The sequence below is a fragment of the Erigeron canadensis genome, chromosome 9, assembly GCF_010389155.1.
Source record: "Erigeron canadensis isolate Cc75 chromosome 9, C_canadensis_v1, whole genome shotgun sequence".
Taxonomy (NCBI): Eukaryota; Viridiplantae; Streptophyta; class Magnoliopsida; order Asterales; family Asteraceae; genus Erigeron; species Erigeron canadensis.
The window spans coordinates 13,305,532-13,317,804 of NC_057769.1; the positions used below are offsets into that span (position 1 = coordinate 13,305,532).

General features: G+C 30.8%; 1 protein-coding gene across 1 annotated transcript; it reads left to right on the top strand.

The window, feature by feature from the left end:
* The first annotated feature begins 568 nt into the window (after positions 1-568).
* LOC122581900 lies at positions 569-8,241 on the top strand. Its single transcript, XM_043754216.1, has 4 exons — positions 569-710; positions 1,466-1,755; positions 2,373-2,494; positions 7,881-8,241. The coding sequence occupies exons 2-4, from the start codon at positions 1,476-1,478 to the stop codon at positions 8,046-8,048; spliced, it is 570 nt and encodes a 189-aa protein (XP_043610151.1). The 5' UTR covers positions 569-710; positions 1,466-1,475; the 3' UTR covers positions 8,049-8,241.
* The last annotated feature ends 4,032 nt before the right edge of the window (positions 8,242-12,273 follow it).

Consider the following 12,273-nt stretch of genomic DNA (forward strand, 5'->3'; position numbering starts at 1 on the left):
CATAAGATTTTATCCTATGTGTCAACTCCATATTTTTCTTTAAATAAACTATATATTTAGAAAACAAATGAACGTATATATGTTAAAATAAATAAATAAATATATATATTGTAAGAATCTAAGATCTTCTTATTAGATATAATGATATCTTCTCTTTAGTTTAAAAAATCACGTCTATACCTAATGATATTTCATTATCTATTTTATTTAACATTTATATGAGGTTCCTTTCGTTTTTTTTATGGTAATTATATGAAAGTTTGCTAAGGCCGTTGGTTAGTTGAAACTCTCATTGCATTAATCATTAGTGGCAATATTTAAAGTTTATAAGCTTTTTTATCACCACTAAATTATATTCATCTTATATGAGTTAAGAACTTTGTATAATATCATAACTTCATTCAATTAACTCATTTATTTATATATTAAGCGTTTCATTAAATGTTTTTTTAAAAAAGTTTAACTCAAATCTCACTTTATTGAATACCTTTTTAAAGATGTCGTAAAAAAAATTCTAGTATATATTTATATAACAGTATTTTTTTTTATTTAATTTCATTTTACAAACAAAACTTTCATTTGTCCGCTTCGAGCCTGCGAAATGCAAATCGCGGCCCATTGAAACACCGATCGGAAAAACAAGCCGCCGCCTCTCTCACTGCCAACAGATCTTCAACAACTTATTATCTTTTCTGCTTCTTCTACTTCAAGTATGTTTTCTTTTCTTATTAAACCCTTAATTTTAATTTCTATGTTATACTTTTAATATCTAAATTATATATATTTTATATATTATATTTATATGTATATGTATTGTATAGAATAGTATAGTTTCTTATCAGAAAAATAAAACTGATTTCGTATTAGATTTTGTATCTTTAATCTGGAAAATTGTTTACTACTGTTGTATTATGTGTCCCAAAGACTTGAATTTTTACATTATATTGTCATTGTTATTAATATAATTAGGTAAAAGTGTTCGGAAATGTATTCGACTTTTGTTTAAAGTTTATTGTATATATAAAACTTAGAACGTTTTTATTGTTTGTAATTAACTTTCAAATATCGTTATCGTATGTATCTGTAATACTGTGGTTGTTGAAATGACAATTTATGTGGATGTCAAATGGGAATGCGGCAGGGTATTTAAATGACATGTTAGTGAAAGTACGATCGGATTCACTCAATGCCGATATTTGAAAGTTGAACGCATAATATAGAAGCGTTTTTGAGTTGGATACGTATAATAGACTTTTGAATAAAGTTGAATGCATTTTTAAGCACTCATCCCTTATGATCTTACCTGGATCATATAACATACATTTTCTTCTATGATTCTTTGTTTTCGCAGTTAGTTTTTTTTTTTGTTGGTGAATCTCTATAATAAGTTGTTTTAAATCAAATGCTTGCATTATGCATATCGAACTAATAAAGAATATATATTTATATATTGATTTTTCTGCAGGTGATCAATCATGTTTTTTGGTGCATTAAGATCCTTAATTCGTCCAGTGTCAAGAACTCTAAGTCATTCTCGTTGTATCACAACCGCCTCATCTTCTTTATATAAGCCATTGTTTTCTGCTACCTACAAGAATGTATCATATCCATGCTTCGGCTCACATTACCAAAGCCATTTGTTTTGGGGACACACATCTTCTGTAAGGGGATTTCAGAGCCTAACAGATACCCGGCTTCCAAAGAGAAGGCCTGCTGATAAGTCCCGGAGGAAAAGGGCTAGTTTGAAGCCTAAAGGTTAGGGCTTAGCTTAGTTTTCTTATGTTTGTTTTTTGGAAACACAACTAAATAAATCTCACAAAGTCTACACATATTTACAAATTGCCCACCATGGGACTTGAACCCACAACCTACAAGTTAATGGGTCATCAGACATGCCACATGAGTCAAACCCATCTGAATAATGTTATGTAGAACGAGAAAAATGGATGCTTCAAGGCCCTAATTGATGTTTAACATTGCAAACAGACATGTATATGTGTGGGAGCTTGAGGTTTGGATATGGGAGAGGAGGATGAAACTTAAATTGAACTGATTTTTGCTTCATTTTCTTGGAGTTTCCAAACATAAAATTGATCATTTCCAGAAACTTGAGTTTGCTGAGGTTAAATTGAAATAATTACATTGTTTGACTAGCTAGACTTTGGTGATAAAAGTTTGATTTCTTTGCTCCAAATGGAAGATGTTGAGATACATTACCATCTGGAAAATCTGTTAATCTAATCCCAAAGAGCAGCTTTTAATTGCTTTTTTTGATATTATTTAATTTATCAGGGAAGCATGGCGTATCATTTTCTGTATTCGGTTTGCAAAATCATTAGGTAAATTTAATATGACTGTCTGTGCAAATGCAGGGCCTTATGCGTGGGTTAAGCTTGTTCCTGATAAACCTATACCTGCAAATCAACCTAATGTTGGAAGTGTAAAACATAGAAATGAAAAAAAGCGGATAGCACAACGACGGGCCTTTATACTGGTAGGTTATGTTACCTTTTCCAATACCATGTGGCTATCATATATTACACCTTTATATAATCCGTACCTAATGAATAAAATCATATGATGAAGTACTAAGATAGGTTGCATAAACAAACTTTTCCCTTGCACAAAATTTTATGTCCTGCCTCCTTTAATCTAAGCTTTATATCACACAACACATGAAATGATGTATATTGATAGATGTTGGAAGTTAGTAATCTCAGAATTTGAAGTGGGAATTTCAAGTTTTTTACTTATGAATAGGCCAAATTAAGTTACAACTTCTGTTTAATAGATCATGTAGGTCAAATCACATAATGCGGATAATAAACAACAATTTGAATTTATAATATGTATAGCATCTTACATCGTTTTATTAACAGAAATCAGGTTATTATTAGATTTATTGTCATAGCATAGCTTTATTAAACATATTTAATGTGTTGCTTCGTTATAAAAGTATATGGGGAAAAAGTTTGCGGGTTAATCAAACTCATTTAAATCCGTCGAACGTAACCAGTTTTGTACCAAACCTGTTTTGGATGGTTGTCTGACCTTTTTTCCCGCCTTTAAGCAGAAGTGTTGATATCTGGCTTAAATTTCCATTACACTGTACTACTGTTAAGACTACAGTAGGATTTTGTTGGCTGTCGAAGTTTCTTTTTTATTTGTCTATTTTGTGAAGTTGATAACACAAAAAGTCCCTTGTTCAGTAGTAACCTACACTCTTGTAGTCCTCTGTAACACTAATGATCAGTCCATTAGGCGAGTGACATCAGCAACAAAGACTGAGAGTCACTTTCTTATTGTTTTGAAATTGCTGATTCAAAGTTTATATTCTTAGACACATCATAAATCAATGAAGTTTTTTTTGTCGACATGATATCCCAGCTCTTTCTCATAGATGCAATCTCAGTTGATAGCTTTTAGTTGAGATGGTAATATGGATGGGTTAGGCAATATAGGTCATTCGTGGGTCAAAACAGGTTACGAAGTACAAGTAGGTTTTCTTTTATGGTTTCTAAAAGTTCAGTAAGTATTTACCTTGTTATATATGATCACAAATTTACTCTAATAAAGCAGTTTTAAAGGTTATGCATTTGAATATAACGAGGGAAAGTGACCGCGCGTTGCGGCGGTGAGATGGTAGGGGTGATAGGTTATAGGAGGTGATAAGTCATAGAATGTGATAGCCAAATGTTTTAGCTGAACGGGCTCCGCTCTCGGATTTAAAAATTCGTTGAAAGTATATCGAATGACATCTCTAATGAAAGAGCATGAAATTTTAAGAACACCCATACAATTTTTATAATTTATAGATGTACGGTTTTTGAGATAAAAGATTTTGAATTAATTAGAGGAATAAAGTGATTTATGGAGGAAAGAGAAAAAATGAGTGGTGGAAATTTAAAGGTATTATAGCTATATTAGGTGGAGATGTTTAAATTAGTGAATAAAAAGAGGGGTAATTTAGGTAGTTGAAATCCTTAATTGAGAATTTGAAAAAGGGCAAAATGCTTTATAAGATAGTATAGAAAGTTGGAATGTTGGATACTTTTGACCCTTTTGATCCATCTGATCGGTAGCTGCTTGACATGATATAAATAAAGATGTAACCTGCCTTAACCCATTTATATGTACAATAATAGATAAGTTTAAGTCACTTATTATTTATGATGAGTCAAAACAAGCAAATTTTATGGGGAACAATTTACATGTACTTAGATAACTCAATAGCATTTTATCAGTTTATGTGATCTATGCAATTACAGAAGTCCAAATACTTAGAACCCTTATATATTACATGTCATGTCGTACACGTCCAAAAGTGATGAATTTTGCCAAGATTTCAGATCCTGCTTTTAACTTGTCCTGGCTTAGTAACCCGTGTATTGAATAATGTTATTGCATATATTGGGTAAAAGGGATTTTACCCTGGTTAGCTTTATATATTAACCAAAAGATACACATAAGTTCAGGCATACTGACTGGATGCCAGTATGAGTATGACTTGTACAAACAATGCAATGCAATGCAACAAACAAAGATCATGTTATTGCATATATGTATATAGCATAGTCATGATTTTTTTTGTTTGTTTTTTAGCAAACTAAAAATCATATTAGAAAGTAGAATATAATATGATACTTACTGTTCTACAAAAGACTTAACATCGAAGAAAGCATAAAACCTCCTTCACAAAGTTAGTTTGCTAAAATAGTATATTAATAATAATAGCCCATTATTGCAATTCTTATAGAACGAAAAACTTCTTGACCATAATGTTGATGGAAATATGCATTATAGGTTATCTGAAAGACAAAAGAAACTATAATAACAATTATTGAACGAAAAAAAAAATAGATCAAAGATGGTGGGAATTGAGGCCATGATGTAGAAATCATGATGGTGGGAATTGAGTCCATGATGGTGGGAATTGAGTCCATTGATTATAAAACTCGTTGATACTTTGTGATTTAAGAGATTAGTCAAAACAAAGAAGATGCTTGAATGGTGATATGATGGTGGGAATTGAGTCCATGATGTAGAAATCATCATGATCACTGTGAAATCCAACCTATAAGAAATGCCATTTTGTTCATATGAGATAGTTTATGAAATTAGGAGAGAAAAATAATGGTTATAGTTTTATTATTTTCTTTCAAACAATAATCAAATAATGACGTCTTCTAAGAAAAGTGAGAAAGAAAGAATTGCTTGTTCAGGGGCTATGCTGTGCCACATAAACCTCCACATCATTTAGAAAATCGTGATGTTTTCAGAATTTTGCTTTATTAATAGGAGATTTTTTTAATCTGCAAGAGCTGAATTGCACAATTGCATTGATCATGACATATGATTGCTGCATAACCATAGGATATTTTCAGTTTGATTTTCTACATTTCATTTTCCATATCACTTTGATATGATATGAGAAAATACGTTTTGATCTTGTGTTCCTTTTAGAGAAACCAAAATAATCGTGATCAGTAAAATTAGTAAATCGTATAAGCAAATATCAGGGTCCTTTATATACGTAACTATTTTTACAAAATTAATAACGTATATTAATATTCACAATCAATATATTTAACAACAAAAAAAAAGAAGCATAAGCATACATGCGTATTATGCCTTTGTGTTTTACATGTTCTTGTCCCAACTCTTTTAACCTATAACTATATACATTGAGACAAAACTTGAATATAAAGGGACAGAATCTTTGTAGAATTATATAAACTAGAACTACATATATAGATGAAATGCTGTAAACCTATACCAGAAAAATAAGGTTCAATATATTTAAAAATCTCAATCTCATAAGGTAGGCAGCAAGATAGTGATTATTAGCATTAAGTTATCAACTGCAGTAACATGCCACTCCATGACAGTTTTACCGGCTAAAACACATTCTAGAAGGATATTTGGTAATCATATAAGCTTGTTCACCTTACTTTATAGAAAGGTATAGATATGGCAGCGTGAAGATAAGCTTAACTTCATAGTCGTCTTTAAGTTCAGCTTTAATAAACGGGTCATCGTAGAGTGGGTCAAAATCAACATGAGCAATTATCTTCATCAATAGACCAGGTAAGTTGTCTTAGCTTTAGTCGTGTTAGCATATTCATGGGAATTCTTTATCTTTCACGAGACTTGTTTTGCGTGGAGATGGGATCGGTTACTTTAACTTAGCTACCACCTCTGAATCAATATAGTTAGGATAACTGTCACAAGAGAATGAGAAAATAGTTGTGATTGTTAACTAAGTAGTTAAGGACTGAAATTTCGGTGTTTCGGTCAAGGTCCGGTATTTGAAATATCGGTTATTTCAGTGGTATTTTGGTAATTTTATCATTATGCAAAATATTATATATAATTAGATATATACCATAAAGATAGCAACTATACACATGAATGTCAAATATATTAAGTTAATACTTAATCTAAATATCAAAGTCAAGCTTAAAAGTGTCAATATTTGATAGATTAGTGTTAATACTTGCAAAAATTAGTGTTTCTTATGTTGTTCTTTTAGAAAAACTACCACCGAATTTTGGACCGAGATTTGACTGATTTTGGTGAGGTTTAGGTAAATTTCACTGAAAATCTCAGTACCGAAATTTTGGTGAAAATTCTGGACCGGTATACCAGTGGAGGACCGAAAACCGAAATACCACCGGTATACTCCGAAATTAACTACATAGATTTTTACGAGCTTGCATGATCCACAGAAAGTTGTAACTATTACATATGTCATTATTATTATCAAGTTTTATTAAGGGAAAAAGAGGGAAGAAGCAAATATCACCGATTCATTACGAAGTAAGGTATATGTGGTGGCCAGGAAGTTCAAGAAATTAGTTAGGTTTTTTTTCTCTAATGACTGATCCAAGATGTTACGCACTTTGTTAGCAAAATGAGGATTAGTACTAACCAAAGGGGCAATAATTTTAAAGTTTTTCACTCCATATTTTAAAAAAATAACTCTTAAAAGTTCTGCTCTATATGGCCTCTTGGATCACCAGCCTTGACATTGTTGTCTACTTTGTTTCCCTGCCAAAAGCTATACGTGCCATGGTACTTGTGATGATAGCTTGATTAATAGAGATTATAGAAATGTTTTGAAAAACTTAAGTTTCATTTTTCTATTCTTATACAAATTTATTCAAATCAGCAACAATTGAGATTAGTAGCAATTTCGTAGAACAAATAAATGAAAATGATATACTCCGTAGTAAAGTAATGATAATATCATGTCATTTAAAACATTTAGTAAAGGAGTTGAGGATACAGAACTCATGTGATGTGGATTAACCAAAGTTTGTTACATGTACCAATACCAAGTTCTAGGAGAAAAAGAACCTGGACAATAGCTATGGAAATTTACCATGGATCCATACTTGATAAATAAAATAAATTTTTTGTTTTGCGGTTTGTCTTCTCTTTTCCATGCTTACCATCTGTACTTGACCATCATGCCTTAGTCTTAACCAACACCTCTCAGTCTCTAACTCCTGGCTCAGATCAATTGTTATGTTTCGAGCTTAACATGTCATCCAACATTCAACAAACAGGTCCTTCATATCATATATGCTTCACCTTAGAGGTACTTGTGATCTGTGCAATGCAACTGACTTGATTGGTGAATTATGGTTAAACCGACTCAACCCAACACATCAAGCTAAACTAACTTTTGTTTTTCCACATCCAGAAGAACATCCTCCAATATACATTTTAAGTACTTTATCACCTAAGTATCCATGATACATATTTAGTAAAACTTACATCTAATCAATTTTTGGCAAATAATTCAACCCACCTGATTGTCCAACTCTAATCACTATAGTTCGTATTTATGTGAATTTGATTTTGACAATGCACAGGCAGAAAAGAAGAAACGTAAGGCTCAGTTGCAGGAAGCCAACAGGAAGAAGAAAATTCAGAGGATAGAACGAAAGATGGCTGCAGTTGCCAGGGATAGAGCCTGGGCTGAAAGACTAGCCGAGTTACAACAGCTTGAGGAAAACAAAAAGAATGCGACTATGACATGAGTTCGCATGTTGATGACTTTCCCGGCATACTAATAATGTTTGTTTGTCGCAGTAACCATGAAATTATTCTCTTTTGGTAGCCTTTCATACTTCTTGAGAGATTGCTTATTATGAAATTTCAAGGATTTGTACGTTTTTGCTCGAATGATAAAGCTAGTATAACGTAAGTCGTAGCGCTAGATTTACCTAAAAATTCTCTTTTTTATTCAGTCTTACTGAATGCAGCTTCTGCTATTTGAAGAGTTCGCCAAATTCTTGTGAACACTAGTTAGTACTTTTATATGCACTTGCCAAAACCGTGATCTCATTAATACTTCCGTTATCAAAAAAGCCCATTAAAGCCATTGTTAGGCATTGGCTGTTAAAGCTTATTAGCAGAATACATAGTGTGCTATGGGGACGTGAGTGCTGTATACTAATTTGGTTATTATTAGATTAAAAAAAAATCTTCAGTTTTGAATCCAAACTACGAGTATTTGATATGAGCAGAGCGTATCTGCACTATGCTTGTTTTAGTAAGTGTTTTAGTGTTTTGCTAAACGAAGCTTATATATTAATTTCCTATTTCAAATATTCAAAGCGTTCATATGGAGATTTTGGTTACTTGATAATTTATATAGGGATAACTACAGAAAATAAAAAACACAGTTCAATTTACAAAAATAGCAGTGACTTTTAAAAGTTTTACTTTTTAGAAATGAACTTTCATTTATTCACAAAAATAGTAACATGTACATGATAACGTGGACATTTTTTAATTACGTGACAGTTTTTAATGACATGACATTATTTATTTATTTATTATGTAATTTTTATCAGCTGTGTCATTTCTCCCAAAAAATGACATGGCTCCATGTCAGTTTTGGTTCTTACAAGGTATTTTTTTCTCGTCATTTTCTTTTGAAGCTAATTTCAGCTTATATTTATTGATTTCTGTTGAGTCTCTTCCTATTTCAAGCATTGAAAAGCTGAAAAGCTGCGTATGAAGATCTTAAAGGAGACAAAGATCTAGCTCTTCTTCGTCTATCTCGAGATTAAAAAATCTAAAATTAGATGCCAAACCGTCGTCGTTTTAGTCGAAGGGAAATTCTGAGGATGTTCAAGGTGAGACAAGAGTTTCATAGGTCGGATCTGGTCCGTTTAAGAATAGTTCGTCGACAGATGACATAGATCCAGATAACGGAGGTCCAGAGGTTAGCTGGAACTCGAACAAATCGCCGACGGTTTCTAAATAGTTGAAAAAATCGAGAATAAACCACCTCCAACACCGCCGTCGTCTGTGTTGGAGTAATCCGGAATTAATGAGAGTTTATTGCTAAAAAGATGCACTTTTAAAGGTTACTGCTATTTTCGTAAATTGGTCAAAAGGTCCTGTATATAGTCTGTAGTTATATAGTATGCCATGTCATTAAAAAATGACACGTAATAAAAATGTCCATATCATCATGTACGCGTGTCAAATGTTACTATTTTCGGGAATAAATGAAAGTTCATTTCTAAAAAGCAAAACTTTTAAAGGTCACTATTATTTTCTAAAATTGATCGAAAGGTGCTTTATATTTTCTGTAGTTGTCTCATTTATATATTTGATTGTTTATATAAAGATCGGATGACCCACTATAACATTGTCATCTAATGCATATTTCCGGCATCAAAACAAGTGGTTATTTATGTCATCGACGGATTTATGAGTTTAAGTCCTCAGTCACTCCAAATATTGTTTCTTGGTATTCTGATTTTAACATGGAAATATGGAATGGAAAAGATTTCTTATAAAGAATAATCAATGACGATGTTGCGTACATATCATTAGCACTTAAATACTCAATTAATTAGTGACTCTCTTTATTGCTGCAAAACTAATATTATCAGTTTGTTGTGAAAGGAACTTAAATTGTCATGTTTAGACCATTTACTATCTATTTTAAAACAGTCACAACTTCACAAGTCATTTTCTCATCATTTTAGAGATATATTTGACAAGAGTTTTTTGGAACTTTAACGTTTAACTTTGAACAATAAGTTTTTATTGTGTTACAAGTTTTGTTTGAATGCAATTAATTTTAGTTTTTATTTGAAAGAAAATGTTCCAAAATGAAATGTTACTTGAAGTAGCATTTTATGAGCCGTTAGTTTGGAAGAAGTTTTTTATTTTTAAAATAGCACAAAAGACCTCTTGAAGTTGCAGTTATTATCTACCATACCAAATGCCTTAGGTATTTAATTAGAAGCTACAATTTACAGCTCCAAACAAAAGCTATAGCTACAAACTACATGTATCAGTTACAATTACTTTTGCCAAACATATCCTAGGTATTTAATTTTACGAGTATTTTTTATTGACATTATTATAGTGGGATTAAAATGACAACTTTTACCAAAAAAACATGAAGTATCCATATATATTTACTAGTTATTAACTTATATTAATTACCATTTTACAAATATAAAAATTATAAATGTCTTATATACGAATATAAAATTAACATATTATCTCGTAACAACTATATTCATTTCGCCTATCTTAATTCTGGTTTTTAAAATCTTTTATGGTACTGTGGGCTTTCTAAAAGACTACAAAAACAATACAAAAAAGCTAATTTTTATTTTAGATATAAAATAATCCATTATTAATCAATTAAAAAGAGTTCATCTATAAATACTAGACCATATATATTTAGGTCGAAGGACATGAAAAGTTTTCTAATATTGTTTTTTCAATGCCAACATCATCAGTTAGTTTGCACTTCGTTGTCAATCACTAATGTTATGTTTAATAATTTATTGCTTTATGCATGTTAACAAAATTTGGTATGTTTTCTTTTTCAGTTTGAGTAACACCCTAAATCACGAGCTAGCTAGTAATGTCACTTGCTCTCGTCAATTTTTCATCTACCGAGATTTTTATTTTTATTTTTCACTCCCATACCGCGTTGTATTTTAAAAAATCTTTAAGGCATCGGAAGTCAAGAAAGTAAAACTAGCTAGATCGAAAAAGTCGAGGCATGAAAAAAATTTACATATATAAGAGTTTAAGATGTATAAAATAAACTATATACTTTAAGTTTAGGGTTTAGAAAATAAGCATGGCATTTGTATATATACAACTAGTGTTCAGACCCATCCATTGGACGAGTAGTCTCAAGATATATAAATTTTATAATAATTGTGAAACAAAAAGTGTATAACCAATATCACAACTTAATGAATACGAAAGCTAAAGAAGAAACATATAAAAATTAACTTCATATAAATATTAATTCAAGTTTACCCCTTTTCTTTAACTATAGTTAAATAAAAAGAGAAACAAGTGTATGACCAATATCACAACTTAATCAATACGAAAGTTAAAAAAGAAATATATGAAACTTAACTCCATATAAATATTGATTTCAGTTTACTTTTTTTTTTCCAACTTTAGTTAAATAAAAAGAGAAACAAAAAGTGTAAAGTATATAATTTGAAAAATACATACCAATTCATCAACAAAGACCATCTTGAACGTTTTGATTTTCTTCGGGTTGTTCCACTCCGAAACAGTCCATACATGCATAACACGGAGTCATTGATGATGGTTAACATGTGTTGGCTTATAAGATTTTTTTTTATTAAAGGTCAGACATTTTTTATTAAATAAATATTAAAAAATTATAGAGGATTAATAAGGAAAGAGTATTAGGCTAAAGGAGAGGGATTATGCGGTCAAATGTGCCCCTACCTTTTCTTTTAATTATATTATAGATATAAATTTCAGTTAAAAAAAAAAAGTGTGATCAACAGTTTTACAATAACTAGTAGTTTTAATAACAGAGTAAAATTTTCACTAACTCATAATATTAGTGACTTTTTAAAAACAGTAGGTAAAATATAGATTTGTTATGCGTTATCAACATGTTTTGCTCCAAAAAAGGCCACTAAATTCAAATCTTAGCAACACTTTTGAAAAGTATGGGCAACAAGTAATTTTTTTTGCTTTTATCTGCTAAAGTATAGGTAAAAGTAAAGAAAGTAAAATATTTATCCACACTTTTTGTGGGTATTATGTGGCCAAGGTTTTGATCTACCGCATGTACTTTGCGTCTTTACCAACACTTTTACTATCTCATTAAAATCACAAATTTTATTTGATTCCCCAATTAGAAATTTTTGGATCAATTGTTACTTTATTTAAAGAATATTTTGAATATTATCTTACCTTTTTTGTAAGCTACTGAAGTTATGTTAC

Excerpts from the sequence above, each read along its gene's own strand:
- LOC122581900 (XM_043754216.1), top strand. The coding sequence starts at position 1,476 with ATGTTTTTTGGTGCATTAAGATCCTTAATTCGTCCAGTGTCAAGAACT. Across the intron at positions 1,756-2,372 it reads GGCTAGTTTGAAGCCTAAAG|GGCCTTATGCGTGGGTTAAG; the intron begins GTTAGGGCTTAG and ends GTGCAAATGCAG. Across the intron at positions 2,495-7,880 it reads AACGACGGGCCTTTATACTG|GCAGAAAAGAAGAAACGTAA; the intron begins GTAGGTTATGTT and ends GACAATGCACAG.